This window comes from Sylvia atricapilla, chromosome 18, assembly GCF_009819655.1.
Source record: "Sylvia atricapilla isolate bSylAtr1 chromosome 18, bSylAtr1.pri, whole genome shotgun sequence".
NCBI classification, from domain to species: domain Eukaryota; kingdom Metazoa; phylum Chordata; class Aves; order Passeriformes; family Sylviidae; genus Sylvia; species Sylvia atricapilla.
Window position 1 is genome coordinate 5,282,277 of NC_089157.1, and position 25,070 is coordinate 5,307,346.

The following is a 25,070-nucleotide window of genomic DNA, read 5'->3' on the forward strand; positions in this document are numbered from 1 at the left end:
ACCTATTGTATAAAAAAAAAAAGTGGGAACATTCTTAATCCCTCTCTCATGAAAAAAATCAGCTTTTCTGCACAGGTGTGTGCCCTGATCATCTGTTGGCTTTTTAGATGCTCTTGAAATCTTCATTGCAACCAAAAAACTCACAAGTAACTCCCATGGGATTTTTGGCAATCTAGAGCTAGCTCCAAAAACAGCTTTCATTTTTCTCTTAATCACATTGATAAAAATTATTCTTGGTGCAGCACTCAGTTGCTATTACAGCATGTCTCTGAATGGTCAACAATAGAACAATTGTGCCTTCAGGCTGCCATTGCTAATCTTATCACAGAAGCAATTTTATTCTCCTGCTATGAACAGTATTTTTTCTTCTCTATATTCAGTTGTGCCAGATGTGAATCTTGTCAGACAAAAGACTAAACTGTGGTTCACAAGTAATTACAACCATCAAGATCACCAGAAAAAGGGAAATAAAAAAAAAAAGAAAAAATGGAATAAAAGGTGGTCAGATCTTATAAATCTGTGGATTATTCAGTGCAACACTATTTAAAAACATTCCCCATGGGATTTTCAGCTTGCCTGTGCTGTTGTCAGCCACGGTCTCAGTATGACAGGGCAAGCTGCAGGCATCAGTGTGCTCTGTGGAACCCTGATGAGCCCTCTGACAGGGAATGCTCAGCTCCTGCTGCAGCAGCATTTCTGCTGCCCTCTGTGTAAAATGAGAGCTGCCAGGAATGTTAGCACCAAAGAAACAGAATTGCTGAAACACTGATCATTCAGAGCAAGGCTCCTCATCCCAGCACTTCCCAGTTTTAAGATGCAGCTGGGCACTGGACTCTGGAGATGGTAGGACACACTTTCCTTAACCTAACATCCCTTTCTCCTGTTGACTAATGAAGTGTGTAGATTTGGTGAAATGCATGCTTCCCTGCAGAAAGTGTCTAGTCCAAAGTGGTGTCATAGTGTAATGTAGTTCAAAAATTCCATATGGGGTAAGACTGGAAGGGTTAATTGATTTTTGAGTGAAACAGGTTGATGAACAGAACCCCCAGAATCTTAAAAATATTCAGGGGGAGAGGTACAGAAGAGGTACAGGGCAATTTTGGCCATGGAAAAGGTAAGCTAGTATTTCTGGGGCTAGAATTTACTTGTGAAGACTTCCCTGTCCCATACACCAAAGCATGGAGGGACTTTGAAGATCCTTCTGTCTCATAATTGTACTCTCTTGAGACTGCTTCAAGCTTAATTTTTTCAATGCATTCATGGTATAGCTTAATAGGATAGCATAATATGCCACATAAGCATGTAAAATATTTCACATTTCTGTATTTCAGAAGAGAGAGAAGGAAGAGAGAAACTGCAACCCCAAAGATATCTCAGCATCACTTAGCTGTGAAGTGGAGCAGAAGGTAAAAATATAACACCTGGGCAGGTGCTGAGTGAGTATCAAAGTTGCACAGTTACTTAGGCTCCTCCTGTATTTCCAGAGAGCATCCATGGAAGAGATCTGGAGAGTTGGTCCTGGATGAGGACATGACCTTCAGGATGCCCTTTCCATCACTCACCAAAGCAGCTGAGGAGCTCCTGTTACAGAACAGGTGTGTGGGGTGAGCTGGGTGGTGTCTGGGTGGAACAGTCAAGAAGAAAGACAACAGGTGGTAGAAGGAGTTGAAGGTGGAGAAGGATCTGAATCAAAAGGAAATCAGGGTTACTAAAATAGTGCAATTATGAAAAGGTGACTGCTCCTCCCACAAAACATCAGGGAACATGTTGAGCAGTTGAAGTCACTGACAGATAACAGGTGCCATAAAGGTGTCTGGTTTTGATAACCTTGATTTTGAATGCCATTATTTGAAGAAACATACATACTATTCGTGTCTGAGATGTGATTGTACTCTTCTTAAGAACTGTCACATGTTACTTAGGACCTAAAACCTGGTTTTAACCCCCCTTAATACCTCCTGCCACAGAGTAAAGTTCAGGCAGTTACACACAGAACTATTGTGGGTTATGTTGGATCATGTTTTTCATGCCAGTTTTCCCCTCACTTCCACAAGGGTTCATTCATAATCTCAAATCACTCCTAGGAAAACCAGATTTTTCTCCACGTTAACTCTAAGCATCTCCTTGTTTGATTTCAGTGGTTCTGTATTGCAGTGTGGAGGCATGAACATAGTCCATTCTTCATGAAGGCCAGATTTTTGGCAGGTATCATTCACAGTGGGACAAACATTAAAGAGTGTTTTGGAATACCAAAAGAAGAGGAAATTGTGAACAATTCCAAGGGCATTTAAGGATGGGAAAACTTCCTGCCTATCTTAAATTCTAATACTCTGTGCACTGAGTTATGTGTCTACCATCACATTTAGACTCTGTGTCTAAAAGTATTAGCAGCTTGCAAAGTAGTTAGATGTCATGCAGAGCCCGCAGTGTGAACCCATTCTCTCCACTCTCCAGTGAGTGTCTCACATTCTCCTCATCCTTCCCAGTCCAGAGGAGCAGTTCTGCTTTCCCAAGCTGCCCCACTTCAGGATTTTCAGCCTTCTCTTTTAACATCACTGCTCACGAGGCCTTGGGATGTGAGGAGGTGGCAGACACAACCTGCCTGCCCCTCCTGCAGTGTCAGGACAGAGCAGAGATTCAGAGAACAGATTTTTTTCTAAAGGAACTCTCTTACTTTTCTTAGCAAGGCACCCATTGTAGGGTACTGGGTGCGATATGGGTCGGTGGACAGGGGGATCACAAGAGCACTGATCAAAACTGCAGAGTTAAGTCCAGTTTCAGGTTGTCAGGTACCAACACCCAAATGATGCTAGATTGTTTGCTCTCTTCCTTTTTGTTCCTTCTTTCCACCTCTATTTTCTGTCTCTTTCTCTCCTCCTCTTCATTAATTTTCTTGCTCCCCATCTCAGTATTTTTTCTCAGTGTTGCTTTCTTTCTCATCTTTCTCAGTATCTTCCTCCCTTCCTCTCTTTTCTCTGTCATTTTCTGTGTTTCACTCTCTTTTCCACTTCTTTCTCACAGTATGCCCAACCCACTTGTCCTCTGCTCTCCCTCTCTTGCTCCGTCTGCCTCTCCCTCCTTTACTTCTCTCTTCTTTTCTGTCCTTCACACCCTGGCCCCCTTGTTTTCTGCCATTGGGGAAGAAAGCCCTTTCTGATCAAGGCAATGTTGCTGTGGGCTGAAGGCATAGGCAATGAGTACTTGGAGAACTGGAAAGCTGAATTGTTGGCAAGAAGCCTCTGTGAGGAACCTGTGTCTTCAGATACTTTCTGTCAGAGATATTTTCTCCATGTTGTAGTGCCTCTTAAAATTCTGATGCTTTTATGCCCAGGAGACACAGTTGTCCATGCCCAAGCTTTTGAAGGTCAGAGAATTCCATAGTCCACATGGGGCAGGAGCTCTTGTGGAGCTTCATCAGCTGCATCTATTTTAAACCTTCTCTGAGAGTTGTTTCTTTAGGCCTGTTATGGGCCCAAGATCAGTTACCTGTGCATCAGCACATTTTATATCACAAGCAGCCTGACTCCAGAAATAGTGTGTTGATGCAAAAGGACTCCTGTCCTCCAGCCAAGGCAGCAAATCAAAAGTGAGGAGAAATTGGGTTTCCTTACTCATCCCTTTAATATTCCACTCTGATTCCAAAGAGTCTCCAGCCATCCTTTCCAGGTGGCAAGGCCAGGTCAGCACAGTGCAGTGTGTGTGATGTCTCTCCCTCTCCCACCTGTGCACTTGGAATTCTGGCCCAAGGTTTTGTCTCTTATGGAACCTGCAATGTCATCTTTCATCAGCTGAGCATTAGTAACAAATCCTCAGGCCATAATTTCTTACAGGTGAGAGAGGAGCCCCAAGAGTTTCAGGTGCTTCAAGTGCATCCTGATTCTTCCACAGTCAGAGCAGCTTGTTCCTTTTGGAGGGTGTTTGTAATATTGTCCAAAGGGAAAAGGGGGTTTTGGCATTGAAATATGGTCCCCAAAGTTGTTGTGGTATTTTCTAGTCTGTCAGCAAGTTTAAAAAGGTACCCAAGGTTTCTTTTCCTTGTTGCCCAGATATCACTGGCACTGATGAAGTTTTCACAACTTCACACATAGAGATGATGTCTCTAAGGAGCATCACTTACAGTGACACAAGAGTCAACACAGGGCGTCATCTTTTCCTTAAATATATTTAGCTCCTGCCTAACAAACTACTTCCATATTTGGCTGTAACATGGAAGAATTCTGTGGGTGTAAACCTCAGTGTGTTTGGGAGGAGGAGGACCAATCCTGAATACTGTTGCTGCAAACACAGAGTGCTGTGGTCAGTGCAAAAGGCTGTGCAGTATCTCCAGCTCTCTTCCCCATCCATTTCACAGCTCTTTGAAGCACTCCCTGTAAATGTAGAGGTGTAGGAATAGCCAGGAACCTTGAGGGACCTGTAAGTCAAAGCCAAGTCTCATTTACCATTCCACATATCTGCTTGTGGAACCTTCCCTCAACAGCTACCTGGTGTGCCAGAATTTGGTGAATGGCATGTTAAGCTGCACTGCTGCTTGCAGTGCAGATTGCCTCTAAACACCTATTCCAGACAAAGAAAGCTCCAATGTGAGTGTCATTGTGATGTCCCAGTGAGCATGATCTTTTTGCTTCAGGATGGAGGTACTTGTGACTCCAGATTCACCACCTGCTCAGTCTGCACAGCCCTCACTGGGGCACTGATGAGAATGGCTGGGGGTGGTAAACATTCTTGCTGCCTTGCTCTTCCTCATGGTCAGCTTTTCCTCATTTTTGTCCCTTTCATGCATTATATTCTGCAGTGTTACTCCATGTTGGATGAAAAAAAAAATCCAGGGTCTATCAGCTACTTTTTTTCCATCCAGTTTTCAGTTCCCTTATACAACAAAGCTCATGCCTTGCTGCAAAAGGAAGACAGCAAGCACTGTTTGGCAGTGTGGAAACACCATGTTTAGTACTTCTCTGTATTCTCAGTGTGTCAGACTTGGAGATTTCTTTATGGTAGTCTGTTAACAGTTGCTTTCAATTCCAGTGTTGGAAAATAAAAACAGTTCCATTTGATATGTATGACTGTAACCTTATAAAAACACAGGTTTAAAATTTTTCTTCCTGAAGAACATTATTTATTTAATATTTATTTATTCTAACTTCTAATCACAATTCCATTGCTGGGAAACACTGTCATGCCTATTGCTCTTACTGTAGTTGGTGTACTGGAGTTTCTGAATCTTACTCCAGAAAATTCAGGAGTTTACTCCTGTATATTAATTGTTTCAACACAATCAAAGCTTTAATAACTGCAGAACTAAAATGTAACTACTGATTTTTATGCAAAGAAATCTATGGTCTTTAGTCTTTAGACATTAATAAATTTATAAAGCCTAGTTGCAAAAGGAAGTGACAGAGGGCTCACATTTTGTGCAGCCCTCAGGTCACTTTGCTGCCTCATGACATTCTCACTCTTCCTCCGCTATTTTCTTGCTGTGAAACTCCCTGCTCTTCACACGGAGCTTGTTAACCTGCGACTCTGCAATGTCAGCCCGCTCCTCGGCTTCCTCCAGCTCGTGCTGGATCTTGCGGAACTTGGACAGGTTGACATTGGACAGCTCCTCCTGTGTGGGGAAAAGGAGTCAGTGGTGAGGAGCCCAGGGCAAGGACTTCACTCCTGCTGCAAGTCAGCCTTGCAAATTTCCATCAGCCTCCCACCACTGCTGACACATCAGCCTCACACAGAGCTCCTCATCCTCCCCTTTTCAGAACCCTACTGAGACAAGATTCACTAGGACTGTGTCACACTTGAGCGATTTCATAATTTCAGTTTGTCATTTCTGTACTTATTCTCCCACTTGTTTGGTGTTCATGTGCCAGGGGGGTACATCTGGATGATAAAGTCCCCCTCCTCAACTGATGAACTTTGACATTTTCAAAATTTCTGATATTCCTCTCCTGAACAGCTGTGTGAGACCCACATAAAGCGGTGCTTTTTATTCCCAAGCAATACTCACAGCTTCCTCAGCTTGTCTCTTGTAGGATTTCACTTTCATTTGCAGCTTGTCCACCAGATCCTGCAGCCTGAGAATATTCTTCCTGTCTTCCTCAGACTAAAGTGGTTGGCAAACAGGAAAGAGAGTCAACTCTTGGTTCTATATCACGCAAGGTGAACAATTCCCCTTGGGGAAGGTGTGTGCAAAATGTGCCTGGCTGTGAGCAGACGGTGTCAGGCCAGTCTCCTCCTGCCTTACCTGGTAGGTCAGTTCCTTCACCCTCCGCTCGTACTTGCGCACACCCTTCACGGCTTCAGCGCTGCGCTTCTGCTCAGCATCAACCTCCCCTTCCAGCTCCCGCACCTGCAAGGACAAGCCCAGCCCTGCAGCTTCCCTGACAATGTCTCTGCAAGGACACGCTCACTCACACCCAACCCCAGCCCTACACACCCTGGCCTCCAGCTTCTGGATCTGCTTCTTCCCTCCCTTCAGTGCCAGCTGCTCAGCCTCTTCCAGACGAAGCTGCAGGTCCTTCACTGTCTGGTCCAGGTTCTTCTTCATCCTCTCCAGGTGGGCACTGGTGTCCTGCTCCTTCTTCAGCTCTTCTGCCATCATGGCCGCCTGATCAGAGCAAAAGGTCAAAACCATTTTGGGGCTGGACATATTTTGGGAAGAGTACATTCCCCATCAGCAATGCCAGGAGTGTTCAACTCACATCTGTGATGGCCTTCTTGGCCTTCTCCTCAGCATTGCGGGCTTCCTGGATGGTATCCTCCATTTCACTCTGGATCTGGGAAATGTCTGTTTCCAGCTTCTTCTTGGTGTTGATCAAGCTGGTATTCTATTGAATGAGAAAAGCATATCTTTTTCTCCAGTTGCTTCACACCAGTTTTAGAAAAATAATATTGAGTATTTTTATTTATGTATTTGCTACAGTTTTATATGAAGAATACAAATAACTGATAAATGGCACTGGTAGACTGATGAAAACTATTTGTTATATTACAGTTAAAAAAGGAACACAGACCTATTGCTAAATTCGCTTCTCTAAATACTGTAGCTATTATATGCCTTCAGTTCTAGAACGTACCTGAGTGTGGAGGAGCTGAACTCTCTCACTTGCATCCAGAAGCTCCTGCTCAGCCAGTTTTCTGGATCTCTCTGTCTGCTCCAGGGCTGCCCGGAGCTCCTCAACTTCAGCCTGCAGCAGGTTTGCCCTGCGCTCCACCATGGCCACCTGCTCCTTCAGGTCATCCTGTGTCCTGAGAGCATCATCCAGGTGCAGCTGAGTGTCCTGAAAAGAGAGATATAACAGATTATGAGGCATAGTCTTCCTATTTACTTATTTTCCAATTTATATTTATATAGAAAAGATAGAACTGTAGAAGAGAAATATGTGTAGCTGCATAAGAAACCAGTGAGGACCTGGTTTGTAATGGCATACCTTGAGCACTGCCTGTGTATTTCTCAGGTTCTTCTGTGCCTCTGCAGCCATGCGATTGGCATGGCTAAGCTGGATCTCCATTTCATTCAGATCTCCTTCCATCTTCTTCTTCAGTCTCAGGGCTTCATTCCTGCTCCTGATCTCAGCATCCAGAGTGCTCTGCATGGAGTCCACAATTCTGAGGTGGTTTCTCTTCATCTGGTCAATCTCCTCATCTTTCTCTGCTATCTTTCTGTCAATCTCAGACTTCACTTGGTTGAGCTCAAGCTGCAGGCGCAGGATCTTCCCCTCCTCATGTTCCAGGGAGGCCTAAAAAAGTATAAAACTCATTTACGTAAAAAAAATAACAATGTCAACAACTTCATGTGAATTGTTATTATAAAGAATAATGTATAACTTAAGGTTTGAGATTGCAAGAAAGGAAAAAAAAAAGCATACCCATGGATTCAAAGATTTCAGTGGTGTAAAGAAACCCTGCTTCCTATGACTCCACTCAATTCTCAGTGCATATAATTAGACAAATATTATCTGAAATTGCTGAACTGTGTGGTAACTAATCAACTGCCAACACAACGGTTTACCTCAGCTTCCTCCAGGGAGGCTTGCAATTCAGATTTCTCCTGCTCAATCTGCTTCTTGACTTTCTCCAGCTCATGAATTGCCTTCCCTCCCTCTGCAATCTGCTCCGTCAGGTCAGAAATCTCCTCTGTGGGAACAATGATCAGTAACATGGTCAGGCACAGAGCAGAATGGGAAGGGTCCTGTCCCACCAAGGTGACAGGCATCCCTGCAGACCTGCAGGCACAGACCCATGAAGAATGGGGATAATGGCTGATAGTGATCAAGGCCAGCGAGGAGCAGAGGGCCAGGGACTTACGCTGCAAGTTCTTGTTCTCCCGCTTCATTGTTTCCAGGTGGTCCAGGGACTCCTCATAGGCATTCTTCATCTTGAACAGCTCCGTGCTGAGAGAGCGCGACTCCTTCTGCGAGGCCTCCAGCTCAGCCTGCGTTTCCTCATACTTCTGCTTCCATTCTGCCAGGATCTGGAGAGAAACGGGGTGTGAGTCAGGCTGTGGCCATCACGGGGCCATGCTGTGGCCAGGAGTGCTGGTGCTGGAGGCCCAAAGACCTTGTCAAAGTTCTTCTGCTTCTTATCCAGAGCAGCACAGGCAGCATTGGATCTCTCCACATCAATCATCAGGTCCTCCACTTCATTCTGCAGCCTCTGCTTTGTCTTTTCCAGGGAGGCACATTTGGCATTGACAGCCTCAACATGTTCCTCTGCATCCTGCAGGCGCTGGGCCAGCTTCTTCCTGTGTTAAACATACCTCATATTTTAAGAGAAAAGGGGAACTTGTGGCTTGTGATTGATGGACTTTTCACTACAGGATGTCTTAAAAGTTCAATGGTAAGTGCAGCTCACAGTGAGTAATTAGTTCAATTCTGTGATGCTTTTATCAAGAGCATGTTTAGCCATTTCTTAGTCTGTTGTCCACATTCCTCTTCCAGTCCTTTTCTAAGTATCATATTGTGTCTCTCTGCCAGTCCCTGTTTTCTACACGCTTGCCTGTGATTTTTTTCTCCCACATCACATGCATTACAGGATTTATTTGCTATTCTCCTTTTGCCCCAAGCCCAAGCCAATGCTGACTTCTTCCTGACAACATCACAGTTGTCTCAAAGACCTTCTTGTCTTAATCTCTGCCAGCCTTCTTTACTTTCCCCACATACTTGGCCTCCTCGAGCTCCTCGGTGCGCTGAATCGCGTCCGTCTCGTATTTGGTTCTCCATTGGGCCACTTCACTGTTGGCCTTGGACAGGGCTCGCTGCAGCTCCCCCTTGGCCTCCTGCTCCTCCTCATATTGTTCCCGGAGCAAGTCACAGTCGTGGCGAGCAGACTGCAGGGCGTGGGCCAGGGCGCTCTTGGCCTGAAGCAACATGGGTATTGGCTCATGGAACAAAAACATCCCAGGAAATCTGGCTGAATATTAACTGGACACAGGATTCTACTTCTATGCAAATAGACAACCATGCACTTAACATGGAAAGAAGCTGGGAATGAATAAGAGGCATAGTGGATAAACTCTAGGTGAAAGTTAGCATGAGATGACATCAACCAAATTACGTTAAATTTTTTTCCCTGCAACATCATGGTGGTTCAGTAGTCACATAAGTGTCTGGAGCACCTCTGAGACAAGGAATCACCTTTATCTCTTCCTCCAGATGCCTCTTGAGTTCCTCAATCTGTTGGGTGAAAGCCTGTTTGCCTCTTGACAGCTGAGAAACCAAAGCATCCTTCTCATCCACCTGGCGTGAATATTCACCTGAGAAAATATGCAGATATACAACAGTGTTAATGCCATTGATGGTGATACTGCTAACATTTGGAGATGTAAAACCAGATAGTTTGCATACCATGCTGAAATTTATGATCCCATTACAAGCCTTTCACAGTAGATGTGACACAAAGTGTGTTGGAAAGACCATAGGCCAAAAGAAGAGCAATTTTTGCAAAAACTGTAAGACATTATTGATCTGCACTTCTAGATATGGGTGTCTTACCTGACTCTGTCTGCAGACGAGCTCTTTGAGCACTGAGGTCATTGATCATGCGCTGATGTTCTTCTTCCTTGGTCTTAAGCTCACTCAGCTGATCTTCCAGAGTGCGGCACATCTTCTCCAGGTTGGCCTGTGTTTCAGAATATGGAAAGTGATGAGTTAACCATCCACACTCTAAACAAGGCCAGGTGCAAGAATGGTGTTGTATTCTATTGGGTCATAGAGCCTATAAAATATTTGTGTACCTTGGCTTTGGAGACAGCCTCCATGTTACTGGCCAAGTCATCAATCTCCATCTTCATCTCACTTTTCTCCTTCTCCAGCTTCTGCTTCACGCGTTGCAGGTTGTCGATCTGCTCCCCCAGCTCAGCTGTGCTGTCCGCGTGCTTCTTGCGCAGGGCGGCAGCCGTGGCTTCGTGCTGCAGCGTGGCCTCTTCCAGGTCACGCCGCATCTTCTGGAATTCTGCCTCACGCTTCTTGTTCATATCAATCTGGGCTGCTGTGGCCCCTCCTGCCTCTTCCAGGCGCTCGCTGATCTCCTCCAGCTCCCTGGACAGGTCAGCCCGATGCTTCTCTGCTTTAGCGCGAGAGGTTCGCTCGGCCTCAATTTCCTCCTCCAGCTCCTCAATGCGGGCCTGCACAACACCAGGGACCCTTCACACCCGTGCCCTCCTCCTGCCTGAGCTGAGCCTGAGCATGGGAGGGGAAGGAACAGAGACTTGCCTGCAGCTCCTTGATTTTCTTCTGGAATTGCATGCCCAGAGCTTGCTCATCTTCGATCTTGCTCTGGATCTGGCTGATTTCAAAGTCTTTCCTTTGGACCAAGTGAACCATGTTAGAGCTCAAAGAGAAAAGACAAGTGCTGCAACCCAGCACTCAGGTAGCCCAGAGTCACACTTACTTCTTCAGTTTCTCATCCAGCTGCTGCTTGTCATTCTCCAAATCCATGATGCTGTCCTGGGCCAGCTTCAGGTCTCCTTCCAGTTTCCTCTTAGCTCTCTCCAGGTCCATGCGCAGTTTCTTCTCTTGCTCCAGGGACCCTTCCAGCTAAACACAACAAGACCATCAGGGCTCTGCCAGCCAGGTCAGGCTCCATCATACCTGTCCTGTTCCTGCTCTATGTCTGTGTGCTTACATCATCCACTTGCTGTTCCAGCTTGGTCTTGGCTTTGGTCAGAGTATTGACTTTGTCCTCCTCTGCCTGCAGGTCATCCAGGGTCTGCTGATGGGCCTCTTGGAGGGCTTTCTTCTCTTTTGTCAGCTTGGCAATGGTCTCGTCCAGAGCTGCCATCTCCTCAGTCAGGTTTTTCACCTTCATGAAGAAAGGAGCAAATGTAAATAAAGGAAGTAGATAGAGAAGTTCTGTGATAGCACACAGCCCATTTTCTGGAGTGCAAGTGACAGGTTCTGCCTCCTACCTTGTTTTCAGTGGCATGTTTTTCCTTCTCCACCTTGGCTAGTGTTAGCTCAAGGTCATCAATATCTTTCTTCAGCTCTGAACATTCATCCTCCAGTTTCCTCTTCTTGGCGGTCAGTTCAGCATTAATTTCTTCTTCATCTTCAGCCCTTTCTGTCACCTCCTTAATTTTGGCTTCCAGCTGTATTTTTGTTTTGATGAGCTGGTCACACCTTTCCTCAGCATCAGCCAAGCTATCTGCTTCCTTATGGGTGGAAAAAGATTTTGTTTGTTTATAATATTCAAAAGTTTCTCTTCTTTTTCTTTTAGCTTATCCACTCAAACATCTTTACAATGTCATCAGCTTTTCTTCCTAGGAAATATATATGCAAGTTCCCAGTTCAGAATGTTCAATTTTTTTGCTTGCTTTTTACTCTTTCAAAAGTATCTCTCAGAATTCATAGTTGTAATAATATTAAATGGAGTAGGTCATTAAGGTACAATCCTGTCCTGGATATCTGTAGATGGCATCTTCCTGAGTAAAGCAGGAGCCCTTACACCCATTTAAAACCCCTTGCTTCTTTTACTATCTTTCAGAGAGCTCCTCATACTGTAAGACATTACTTTCTAAGCTTCATGTTTAATAAAATGGACACCTAAACTTCTGCTCAAGACAGAGCGTTCAGAATGAGTATGTGCTTTTTCTGAGTAGAAAATAAAAGCTGATACTCACAGCCTGCACTTGGAGCTGCAGGTCATTTTTCTCCTTCAGTAAAGAAACCATTTTTTCCTCCAGTTCCTTGCGCTTTGCCTCAGACTTCGCAAGCTCCTCCTTGGTTTTCTCAAACTCCCCTTTCATATTGGCCATTTCCTTCTCAGACTCTGCACTCTTCAGCAAGGGCTTGATCTTGAAGAACAGCTTCATCCATGGCCAGTGTTTGACATTCATGAATGAACGAATGTTGTACTGGATGCAGAAGATGGATTCCCTGAGACATAATTAAAATGTACAATGAATGTTTACAGTCTGACGAGTGTCATCACTTTCCCATGAGCAAAGTGACTTTGACTGAAGAAGAGGAAGCTGTACCTCCGTTCTACCATTCTCTGGTACTCCACCCTCATCAGGAAGCCCCTGCACAAGGCCTGAGTGCGGGTGATGAGCTGTGCCAGCTTCTCATCCCTCATCTCCTCCAGGAGCCCTATCAGCCCAGCTTTGAAGAACACCTGGAGAGAGGGAATGTTGCAGCACATCACTGTCAGGTAGGGCAAAGCCCAGGCAGACAGTGAATGGAGGGGTTTGTACCTTGGTGTGTCCAAATTTGTACTGGGTATGGTCCACATCGATTGAGCCAAGGAGCTTCTCAGAAGCCTTCTTGCTATCGATGAACTGTCCCTCAGGGATGGCACTGGCATTAAGCACCTTGTATCTGTGGAATTAGAAGAAATAGGAGGAAGACAATGTCTGGTCATAAGATTGCTCTGTTTACTGAAACCAAGAGCAGTGTTTGCAGCAGAATCATGCTGAGGAAGCTGGAATTTCATCCCCCTATACTCCCTGGCAAAGCTCAGTTGTGTGATGGAGAGCAGTTGTTGAAGAAATCTGACTCATTTAATAGCTCTCACCTCTGTTTGAAGTCAGCATAGAGGACTCTGCTGGGGAACCCCTTCCTGCAAATCCTGATCCCTTCCAGCACGCCGTTACAGCGCAGCTGGTGCAGCACCAGCTCGTGCTCCATGGCCCCTGGCAAGGCAGAGCACAAATGAATGGCACAGATGGCAGAGGGGCATGGATGTATCAGAGCTAGGATCTTTCTGCTTGAGCATCTTACCAGGTGTTTTGGTCTCATTGGGGATGATGCAGCGCACAAAATGGGGGTGAGTGCTCCGCAGATTGGTCATCAGCTTGTTGAGATTCTCCTGTTGGATCATGATTCATTGTGCATTTATAAGTAACATGGAAAAAAATAACCCTTTGCATTTTTTGAATTTAACATGAAAGACCCATCAGTGGAGATAAACTGAGCTGAAAATTGTTAGCTGAGAATGCCTCAATCAGTTGCTCAATTCCTTCTGAATCTCAGCATTACATATCACCTTGTAGGATAAGAAAAGACATACATCAACCCTATGAAGGATAGAAAGTGGGCACTTTTTAGGAAAAAAATATAGGCTTATATTAATTGCAAATTTAGGGTTTTACAGTGCTATTTTTCATTCCATAAGATTTTTGTTTCCAGCAGTGGTCTAAAGAGAAGTTATATTTAGAATTTTTTTGGTTGGTTGGTTGGCTGAGTATTGGGAATTTTTTTTGGTTTTTTCCTCTGTCTGAGCCAGCTGAAAATGCAGAATAATTCTCTGCATATATGAAAAGGTGCTTACATACCCGGAAAAGAGCTGAGACGGTCTGGAAGGAAGAACCCTTCTTCTTGCCTCCTTTCTTGCCGCCACCACCACCACCACCACTAGCCTCTGAGAAAGTAAAGATAATGAAACATGTGTTGCTTTGGGGAACATCAAAGGGCTGACATTTCAGAGAACTAACCTGCCTCTCCTCCAGCAGAGGCAAAGAGTAAAGCCAGGGTCTTCACAGATGATTTCTGGTACAGCCCAATGACAGTTTCATTCAGAGGGTCCTTGTTCTTCTCCAGCCAGCCAGTGATGTTGTAGTCCACTGTGCCAGCATAGTGCACCAGGGAGAAGTGGGCCTCAGCCTTGCCTTTGCCAGGCTTTGGCTTCTGGAAATTGTTGGACTTGCCCAGGTGCTGGTCATAGAGCTTGTTCTTGAAAGAGGTGTCAGTTGCCTTGGGGAACATGCACTCCTCTTCCAGGATGGAGAAGATGCCCATGGGCTGGGAGAATACATAAAGAAAATAAATGGTGGGGATGGGAGCCATTACTGCTCCTCACTGTTTCCCTCACTGCTTAAAGGCAGTTGTTAAAATCATCAATTTAACATTGTATATGCATTCTCCCTTCCACCCCAGACATGTTGTTCATTTTTTGTGCAGAGAGCTTGTTGCTCCAAAAGCTTTGGTTTTATTAGTGACCTATTTTGATGTGAGAACGTAATTCAACAGTAATGCATCATTTTGTCAAGAATGACTGAACTGAAATAAATGATCATAAAGAAATGTACTGTCCTACAATGAAAAGATTTTTTCCACCTTCTCAATGAGCTCAATGCAGGCAGCCAGGTCCATGCCAAAGTCAATGAACTCCCATTCAATGCCCTCCTTCTTGTACTCCTCTTGCTCCAGCACGAACATGTGGTGGTTGAAGAACTGTTGCAGTTTCTCATTAGTGAAGTTGATGCACAGCTGCTCCAGGCTGTTGAACTGCTCAGTGCAAAGAGAAGATTTACTCATTTTCAGGATAAAGAGATGCCTGTAGAGTTTACTCCTTCACTCAGAATCCCATCTCAGAATCCTACACAGGGATTCCAAATTAAGACAATGTTTTTAATGTTAAACATCCAATTATCTATTTTTAATGAGTTTTTTAATTTGATTGTGAGGGATTTTTGGTTTTTTTTTACTCTGCTACTTTAACAATGTTTAAATATATGATTTATTTTTAAAGTGAATTTTCTATTTTTTTTTATTAGTCTCATCATGGTACAATTTACATCACTCTTTTATCTTAATTAATGTAAATTTTCCTATTGTCCTTATAAAAACTTTTAACATTCTCAGTTTTTGCTAGCCCTGAATTGGACTGAGATACCCTACATAAATATGTATAGAACTTCTCAGTCTGAATTGGAACAGCCAATTACTTTTCCTGCTGGAATCACCCTTTGGCTCTAAGGAAGAAAAGTACATATATATTGGTCTCCTTTTCCAAAGTCTTTGTTAGCTTTTGTGTGAGACTTAAGTCTACCTTTCTCTTCCTATTCTCTATAGTACTGTATTTACGTGCTATTTTCCTATGGACTGTATTTAATATTGAGTTCAAATTATTGAAAAGCTGTGATATCTGTGCTAATTATGTAAAAGACAGATGTTTCATCCTTGTGTATTATCTAAAGCTATTATGTAAAGATCAATTGAAGCTCATGGATTGGCCTGAAAAAAAAGCACTGACATATAGAAGGAAGGAAAATATTTCCAGGAAATGACAAATAAATATTTTTCAAAAAATGCACTACTAATTTGAAATTACAAGTGAGTGAAATTTTTAAGAAGAAAAACCAAACCAGCATAAATCTCCAATTTCTCTTGACAACTAGTGGGTTTTATAAGATTTGACTGTGATTTCTGTGGTACTTACATCAAAGATCTCGAAGCCAGCAATGTCCAGGACACCAATGAAGTACTGCCTGGGCTGCTTCGTGTCCAGCTGCTCGTTGATGCGAACAACCATCCACAGGAACATCTTCTCATAGACAGCCTTTGCCAGGGCACCCACTGAATTGTACACCTAAACCAAAGGAGAATGGAGCAGAAAGAAAATAGTACTCAAAGGAAGTGAGTAAGCAAGTCAGAGATTTCCAGTCAATTTATTACCTGCTGTACAGTTTGACCCTTGGTCACGTATTCATTCCCCACTTTGACTCGGGGATAGCAGAGGGCCTTGAGCAGGTCTGCTGAGTTCAGACCCATCAGGTAGGCAGCCTTGTCAGCAACTGAACAAAAAGAGAAAGGGAGGAAGTGACAGAAGAGGTGATAATTGAAAGATTATATGCTCTAAGATGCAGCTGTTGGTCTCAGCACTGAAATTTTGTAATATCTTTAAGGGAAATTTAGAAGCATGAATAGTCTGGAAGCTGAGATTTATGTATTTGTGAAAGCAAACAGAAGGAAAATACATGATTGCCAACTTCCAGCTATGCAACTGTTTCTGTTATTTGGTGTTCTATTAAGTTTTAATACCTTCTGTGCCATCAGGCTCTGCCTGCTCCTCTCGTTGTTTCTGCTTGAACTTCAGGTTCCCGTAGTGCATGACAGCCCCTGTCAGCTTGTAGATGGCTGTTCTCTCATCAGCAGTGAAACCCAAGATGTCAATGGCACTCTGGGAACAGAATCAGTCAAATAAACCTCTGGACAATTACAAGGAAGCTTAACCACACCAGTATGTTCTGTGACACTTACATCTGTAGCCATCAGCTCCTCCTGGTCATTAATGCTGGCGACAGTGATCTCACCTTGACTCACAAATTGGTAGTCATATGGGTTGGTGGTAATGAGGAGCATGTCTGTAAAGAGGAATAGGATATATCTGGGTGTGAGAATGAAGATAGATATTAAACACATTCAGATTTTATCAAACAATTCATAGTACTTCATACCAATGAGCTCTGGCTTCTTGTTGGACATGATCTGATAAAAGATGTGGTAGCTCCTTTCCGCCTTCAGCTGGAAAGTGACTCTGGACTTCTCCAGTAGATCTGGCAAGGATGGTAGGAGAGAGTCAAGCACAAGGAGTGGGGAAGGCTGGAGAGAAGGGGATCAGGCCAGAAGGGTGTCTTACATGTTTCAATGTCAGCAGAAGCCAGTTTGCCTGTGGCACCAAAGTGGATTCTGATGAATTTACCCTGAAAGCAGCAGGAAAGTTGTCAAGACCTATTTTACCAATCTGGACAGCAAGAATATTCAAACTGATGTTGACAGTTGTCCCAAGTAACAACTCACAAAGCGTGAGGAGTTGTCATTCCTCACGGTCTTGGCATTTCCAAAGGCCTCCAGCAGGGGGTTGGCACTGATGATTTGATCCTCAAGTGTTCCCTGCAGGAACATAATTATTCAGTGACTGCGTTGAGTTGACAGGGCGATGACAGGCCATTTCAGTCTGTTCTTCTTGACTCACCTGCATTTTGCCTGATGATTTTTCCTCCTTCTTCTTCTCTCCACTGGCTGCAATTGTTGCAAAGTACTGGATGACACGCTTTGTGTTGACAGTCTTCCCGGCCCCGGATTCTCCGCTGCCAAAGCCAAGGGAGAAGCAGAGGGTGTGTGGTCAGGCAGGAGGTCCCCTGGCCCCGGGCAGCCCCGCAGGGACCCGCGCAGGGGGTGTACGTACGTGATCAGGATGGACTGGTTCTCCCGATCTGTGAACAAGGCAGAAAAGAAGAGACTTTGAAATGAAGAATACTGAAATACTGAAAATTAATTGAAGATATGAAAAGAGAAACACTGCATTTTTTTCTATGTTTACTAGTAAGCCATTTTTTAAATTTCAATTCCTTGCAAAGCAATTTGCACTTGCACACTTTCCTTTAAGCATATTCACAAATGTCCCTCCAAAGATCATAGGGAAGGCCCATGAAATTTTTTAGATCCCTTCCAGCATAAAACATTCTTTTAGTCTATAATGCTTTGAAGTGGACATTGAAAACTCTTGAAGGGAATTATGCTGCTTTTCTGTTCAACTCTATGGTCTTTTCCTTGTCCTGCATACAGTAAATTGTTTTAATTTTCTGCTACACACACTGCTTTTAGAGCAGCAGAGAAAGGGAGAGTAAAAACCCATGACAAAAGAATCCTGACCATGGGTAACACTTTGGAACTCAATAGTGCAGAGAGAGAAAGGAATGAAAAAGCCAGAAGCAAAGCTTGCAGCCCTACATAATCCTATTTCATTTTTCATGATGGGGTTTATTCAAAACAAAGCAGAACACTTGTGATCTGATGCTTATGATGAGAGCTACTCACCAGTCAGCATGAACTGATAGGCATTGTCAGAGATGGAGAAGATGTGTGGAGGGGCCTCCTGGCGCTTCTTGCCTCGGTAGGCCAACACCACCTCGGGGTTGTACACCGGCAGCCACTTGTAGGGGTTGACAGTGACGCAGAAGAGACCCGAGTAGGTCTGTGAGGAAGGGACACAGCACGTTGGCTTCCCCTGAGCCTGGCCCAGCAGCTCCTCAGGCTGCCCAAAGGAAGCTGCTGCTGCTGCCACTTACGTAGATCATCCAGGCTGCGTAACGCTCTTTGAGGTTGTACAGCACAGCGGGTTCATGCAGGTGGGTCATCATGGCCATGTCCTCGATTTTATCATACTTGGGAGGGTTCATGGAGAAGATTTGATCTTCCTTCACCGTCAGGGTCTGCCAAGGAAACAAAAGATCCACATATGTCACTATAAAGCTCAGTGTTGTGATGTTGTCCTTCAGCCTTGTTTTTGACTCACCTCTCCCCCTTCAGTCTTGACAGTGACTTTGCCTGATTCTCTGCTCGTGACCGTCCCTTTCACAAAGGACTCCTTTGCATGTACCACGAAGACAGATGACTTGGCATCAAAAGGCTTGTTCTGGGCCTCAATTCTCTCCTTCTCTGACTTTCGGAGGTAAGGAGCAGCCTCCCCAAAGATGGCCATCTCGGCGTCTGACGACATGGCTGCACTCTATGGGGATGCTTGCCAGAGCAGAGAACACTGTCAAAGAGCAGATATGTTGCCCAAATGAGTCAATACTTTCTGTTGTCACACTCTTTATTGATAGACCTTAACAGCATAATAGAAATTGTGACTTGGCAGCAATTTCGAGTAGTCCTGTGGTTCACCTTCCTATGCACACATGGCAAATGTTGGATATAGATTCCCACAGCTTTTTCCAGTGAAGTTTTTATCCTGTGAAGTTTTTATTTAAGTTTATCCAAGAATGAATATTTCTCAGTCCCTTTGCATCTCAGTTTAGTCCCTGATGATCCTCACATGATTCCCCTATTTATTACCTAATCAAAATTTATATGGCTGAAACCTGTGGTTTTTATCCCTCAGCCTTTCACTCTGCCCATTTGAGAAGAGTCTGACTCTTTCTATCTCCTTTTTTTGAAGGTAACACTAAGATAACCACTTTTAAATTTCATCCCCAATATAGACAAACCTCACCATTGCAGCCTCTTCTCATACATAATTTTCTCTTACTTATCTTGAAAGATCTCCATTGGATTCATCCCAGAATGTCACTGTCTGGTCACTAGAAAGCACCAAACTGAACAGGGTGCTCCAAATATGGGAGCTGAATGCAGGGAAAGAATCACTTGTCTTTACCTGCTGACCATGCTATTATGAGAGTCTGACAATGTGCTGCTGACCTTCCTTCCCCCAAATGCACACTGCGACACTTGCACCAGAATTCATGACCCTTTTTCAGCAAAGTCATTTTCCAGTCAAAATGAAATACAACATACTCTGTTGCACGGGATTATTCTTTCTCACACACAGGATTTCACATTTCCTTTTCTAAAATTTGTGAGGTTCTTATCACCTTCAGGATGAAGTCTTATGAGGATCTTCTCCAGGGTAACACTGCTCTGTAGCCTAATTGCTAGTCTGTTTGTTGTCATCTATAACAGTTCCTGAGGATGCATTCCATGAACCATTTGGGTTGCTAATGGTCCAGAAGGCATTCTGAGGACTATCTAGGGCATAGTGTCCTTTGCTCATCCTCTGAATCATTCACTAGAGTTGTTTGCTTCTCATCCCAAATGATTTAAGTAGTATGTGAACAATTGTCATGTAAGGACAAATAATTGATCAGGTTAAAATAATGTTAAAACTGTTTCTTCTTACATTAATTGTTTGTGGAAATAACCATAGACAAAACTAGAAACCTCAGTTTCTAGCTGAATAAATTCTAGTGAAGAATTTATAAATCAAAGCCAGATATCTAGACGCGATACTGGATTTCCAAAGAAATACCATGCGGCCAGTAATAGAAAGTACCTGAATTCCAAGGAAGCTAAAAAAACCAGGCAGCTTGATAAGATATCATGTCATAACTTTTAGTTAGGTAAATAACCAAAATGTCAAAAAATATTTGCACCTACTCCTAGTAGCATGCAGATCTTCCATTTTACTCAGTCTTGTTTCAGAGGAATAGGAGCAGTACCTCCCTCTTTTTGTCGTTTGGTTAGTTAGATAGCTATTTTTGCATTTTTATCAAGTTTAGTAGTAGGGAGCCTACATGCAGATTATAACACTGAAGTATCATTTGGAAAGTATGTTCATAACATTTATTGGCCAGTTTCATATGCAGTAATAATTACAACTTACAAGTCTGTAAGGTTTTGCAACATTCTGTTCTTTTGGCTAGCTCTGTCTGTCTGGACTTCATGCCAGAACAGATCATTTACCTCACTGTTCCATAATTAAACACAAGGAATCCCCAAGAAGCATTTCCTGGCATTACATAGTGGCTAGTGTCTTCAAGCAGAGCCACTTAGGAAATCTTGTTAGCTGTGAGCAGCCTGCCCAACCATCAGCATGCTTTATTTGTCATAGCAGAGCAGTGGCCAGGAACACATGGGCATACAGCAACTGCCTACAAAATTTTACACTAATTTGTCACCATGAAGGAATCTGTTCTACAGAAATCACCCACCTTTTTCTGCCCCTTAAATGCAAGCAAACGTGGCTCTTACCTCTTTTGCTATGAGAAGATTACTTTCAGGCTGGGAGGTGATCGGTGCTGTAAAGCAGAAACAGCAGATCTCTCATTATTGCTGCACAGAATTCCACAGACAGGTTGCAAAGTGAAAATGCCATTGTGCTTTATCATGCAGATATCAAATCCTTCCAGGTGCATGTACATACATCAGGACAGCAGGTCTGAAGTGGGGCTGCAGGGACACTGCCCCTTTCTGCCAACCACAGACGTGCACTTACCATGAAGTTTCCTCTGCAGACAGAACAGCCCAGATTCAAGGACTCTTTTATAGGGTCTGGTCAGCGCATGCTGCAGATGCCTCCTCTGTCTTTGGGCAAAGCATTTCTGGCAAACCTTGTTTTTGGCAAAGCATTGTCTGGCAAACTGAATGAACTGAAAACTGGAAAGTGATGTTACTAGATATAATTAGAAAATTTTGGTCTCTTCCTAGCTATGTGAATAAATCGCCTATAAATAATATGAGAAGATTCCTAAGGAGAGAAATACAGCTAATGATGACTAGAGGAATGAGGGTAACCACTAATAACTGTAAGGCCATGGATGCTCCATGAATCTGAGCTACGAGAGCAGGGGACAACCATTCCCTGGGCAAGCACAGTGACATTTAGATGCATACTTCAACTTTTTCTGAGGACATCATACGTCTGATGACAGTCATCCTTTCACAGAGCTCTCTACTTACAGATCTTGGATATGATCTGTGGATTTCACTGTTGTCTGCATTGCTTACCTTAGTCAGATTATTACATATTACTCTGTTTCACTTCTGTCAGTTGTAACATAATATAGCACAATATATCAGGGAGGATAGACACTTTGAACCATTCTAAGTGCTCTTTAAGTTGGATTCCACTGCTGAATATTAATATAAATTAACATTCATTTGCATATCTTCTGATATTCTTGAAATCCTGAAATTAGAGATCCATAAAAAGATCCATGAGTGGGCCCAAGAGTCTGCTAGATTGTTGCTCCTTTGATGTAATCAACTGAAGACCAGTTATAGTTTTTGGCATCCAAAAAGCTCTCTGACAATGATATTTATAGTTTCGATTAATTAATTGAAAAATTACTTACTTTGGTGGTATTTATTTCCTTGTAAATCCTTATTTCTTCCCAAAATAGAAAAAAGTAAACAATACCTTTCTAAATAACACAGCCAATAGTACTAACCTAATCTGAAAGCTGCAGGAAAGCAAATGGCACTCCTGATTTCCAGGTGGACAAGCGAAAAAGCAGAAAAGGCCTTAGCTCTCAGTGAGCCCTGCACAGCAACTCTATATTACCAACCCTGAGTACAGCACAAACCCCAAACACAGCCCCATACCAGCCACTCTAAAGAAAATTAACTCAACCTCAACCAAAACCAGTACAGTCTCCACTGGATAAACTTAGGTATTGCTAAAACAACTGTGACAGTTTACTAAGTGGACAAAGGAGATTTTGTTCTCCCTGTTCTTCCTTCTGCTTTTCATTTTTGTTGAGTTGTGGAAGGGAGGTGTCAGAGAAAAGAGAGATGTCCTACTCCATGCAGACCAAACTTGCCATTTCAGCACATCTCATCTTGAGGAAGGGTTTCTTTGGGTTCAACTCAGGTTTCAGTCTTTACAAACCTCTGCCACTGCCAGCTTTAAGCAGCTCAGTGAGGTTGAAAGGTCAAGCCAGGTTCATTTGTGACACCTCCCACTGACATGACAACTATTTAGAGGTGGTTTTTTTTTTCTTTTTTTCCTAAACCAACTGAAAAAGGAAAAAAGAAAAAAGGTCTCATTTATCACTTAAAACTGATACATTAATTTCAGCAATGTTTCTTCTCATCTGACAGTTCTGTTAAGTGGAAAAGTTAAATTAAATGTTTAAGAGGACTCTGCACTGTTACTATACAGAAATGAAATTACCACTGCTTCTTCCTGTTTCCACACTTGGATAATTCAGTTGAGTACAGTGGGATAGTGCTGGGACAGCACTGACTTACCATGTCTATAAAATGCACCTAGGAAAAGGGTGCCTAAATAGTGCATCAGTCCTTCCTTATGGGAAATATGTAATGAACTACACAAATTTTGAAGCAAAAAGTGAAATAAGTAGTTCCTGCCTAACGTTTTTTTTCTGCTATTCTTGTATCTATATATCTCTTCAGGGCTGGATTCCACCAGTGCTGGACGTAAAACACAGCCCAGCTGAACAAGACAGGACAGAATGAAGGATGTGCATGGAAACAGTCTGGAAACAGTCTGTTCTGCACAGAAATGCAGCTTGGCCAAAGCACTGGAGTGCTGCTATTCTCCATGGAGGAAAGAGAATTCAGGCATCCTGAAGACAGGCTCTTGATGAGAAGATCACAGAACCTGGTCCAACTCCCCTCCATGAGCAGGGCCACCTAGAGCCAGTTGCCATCTAGAGCCACTCCAGCACCTGCCTCTCTTTCTGCCACAACTTGTGATCCAATTGCATCTCAGCCATGTCCTGTGATTATTGAAAAGAGTCTGAAAGCAAGAGGCCACGTTTCCCAGCAGACTGAATTGTGGAAATGTCTCAAGAATTCTTGTCTCTGACCTGTGAAACTCCCATTGGCACATTTGAGCCCTTGTGGTTGTCTGTATTGTAGGGATGTGTTGGAGGACACACTTGATACATGTTTTTTGGGGTGCAGCTGGAGTGGAGCTGGAGGTTGAGCTCTGGAGGAGCAGGAGCTCGAGCCCAAGGCAAGAGGCTGTGAACTGCAGACCCTTTGCAGAACCAAGGGCCAGGGCACCTATGGCCCAGGCAGGTGGGGGACAATCAGACACATGGCAGATTTTTCTACTCTTAGACTGTGAGGGGATAAAAACCCAAGGATTCCTTTGTTTGGGGTCCTCCTGGAGGCACTAGCTCAAAATAGTTATTGAACCACGATTACATTATTTTAAGGATCTGGACATCTGAGACTCATCAATGGGAAACCTGGTGTGACTGTGAGAGTGTGAGGGTGCAGTTGTGAAGGGCCTCTGTCCCTCAGGTGGTGGGACAGTGACTGTGAGATTGGCTTCTGGATGGCTGGACAGGGGAGTTTCTTTAATAAATGATCATAAGAATATCTGTACCAACATCTTTGTGGCCCCTTCCTCTGACATTGCCAAGAGAGGGCTCCCAGTTAGAATATGGAAATATAACATGCATGTAATCTTGCTGAGAACACTTCCACAGGCTCTCTGATGTGTTGCTTAGAGATTTTTTGAGTCAGTGACAATGTCTACGATGTATTTTACATCTAAACCTAAATTTTATACTACGAATTTGTCCATTACCTGGCATCAGGTAGTTGTACACCAGAGGTGTACATGAACATCAGTTTGGTGCAAAATCTAACGTATTTCATAGCAAAAATTTTGTTCTGCAACCTGGTTAAAAAGAAGGAGAAGAAAAAAAGAAAAGCAAAATTTTACAGTATCAGCATGGTAAAGAACAGAGAGATTTGACTGAGATGGAGACATAGGGTAATATCCATCATCTTGATTGTTCCAAAGCTCCCAGAAGCCCCAGTGGTTCTCAACACTTAAAAAAGGCTCTGTCACTGCAGGGACAGTGATGGGCCAGTGTATGCAAGAGAGTCTTCAGCCACCCCTGGAAGCTGAGATCTGATCAGATCCATAGTGCCTTGGAGGTCATGTAGTGGAATTGTCACTACACTTGCTTAAACCCAGTACACAAAGTTATTTATGCAAGTCTGAGGCCTATGGACATGTCTTAAATAAAAATAAAAATAAAAATAAAAATAAAAATAAAAATAAAAATAAAAATAAAAATAAAATAAAGAAAGTAAAAGGAAAAGAAAGAACAAAAAAAAAGAGAGCAGATATTGCTGTTGAAAAGCTAAAAGTGAGCTTCCTGCTCTCAAGGATAGAAAAACTCACATAGAACAAGGTTGCAGATGAGATGAAAAATAGTAATTATTTTAGGGCAAAAAATGAATGGGATTTGTCATAAATATAAACATTATAGATTCAGATAATTCAACATTAAGATTGTATTTGCAAAGAAACTGGGAAAAGTAAATATCAAGAAATTAGACTCCCAGGCAATGGCACATTGTTTGCAGCTTGAAATAAGGACATGTGAAAGCAGTGTTAATTGGATGTTAGTGGGACTGCAGTCTCTGGGGTGAGAAAGCAGGCATTTTTTAATACTTCCCAGGAAGTGGGATGTTAACAATCACCATGCCTGTAAAGTATGCTGGCATAAATAAGGCACAAATCACTTCCTAGGAGCAAAATTCTGATTTTCCTGAAGTATGTGTGTACTGAAGGCTAAAATTAGAGTGGAAATG

General features: G+C 43.3%; 1 protein-coding gene across 1 annotated transcript; it reads right to left on the reverse strand.

Annotated features, from left to right (window-relative positions):
• Positions 1–5,140: 5,140 nt before the first annotated feature.
• LOC136369350 (myosin-1B-like) lies at positions 5,141–20,786 on the reverse strand. The gene is made up of 39 exons (XM_066332133.1): positions 20,739–20,786; positions 18,505–18,747; positions 18,278–18,421; positions 18,027–18,183; positions 17,395–17,422; positions 17,182–17,296; positions 17,007–17,099; positions 16,846–16,909; positions 16,664–16,762; positions 16,467–16,570; positions 16,248–16,386; positions 15,882–16,000; positions 15,646–15,795; positions 14,541–14,711; positions 13,919–14,225; positions 13,760–13,845; positions 13,206–13,293; positions 13,000–13,117; positions 12,680–12,803; positions 12,464–12,600; positions 12,107–12,362; positions 11,396–11,638; positions 11,113–11,289; positions 10,879–11,024; positions 10,701–10,791; positions 10,223–10,612; positions 9,981–10,107; positions 9,624–9,742; positions 9,150–9,346; positions 8,548–8,731; positions 8,296–8,461; positions 8,000–8,124; positions 7,419–7,727; positions 7,065–7,268; positions 6,690–6,815; positions 6,425–6,595; positions 6,233–6,337; positions 5,996–6,091; positions 5,141–5,602 (listed from the first exon to the last, which is right to left on the reverse strand). Exons 2-39 carry the CDS (start codon positions 18,706–18,708, stop codon positions 5,447–5,449), a joined length of 5,835 nt encoding a protein of 1,944 aa, XP_066188230.1. The 5' UTR covers positions 18,709–18,747; positions 20,739–20,786; the 3' UTR covers positions 5,141–5,446.
• Positions 20,787–25,070: the final 4,284 nt, after the last annotated feature.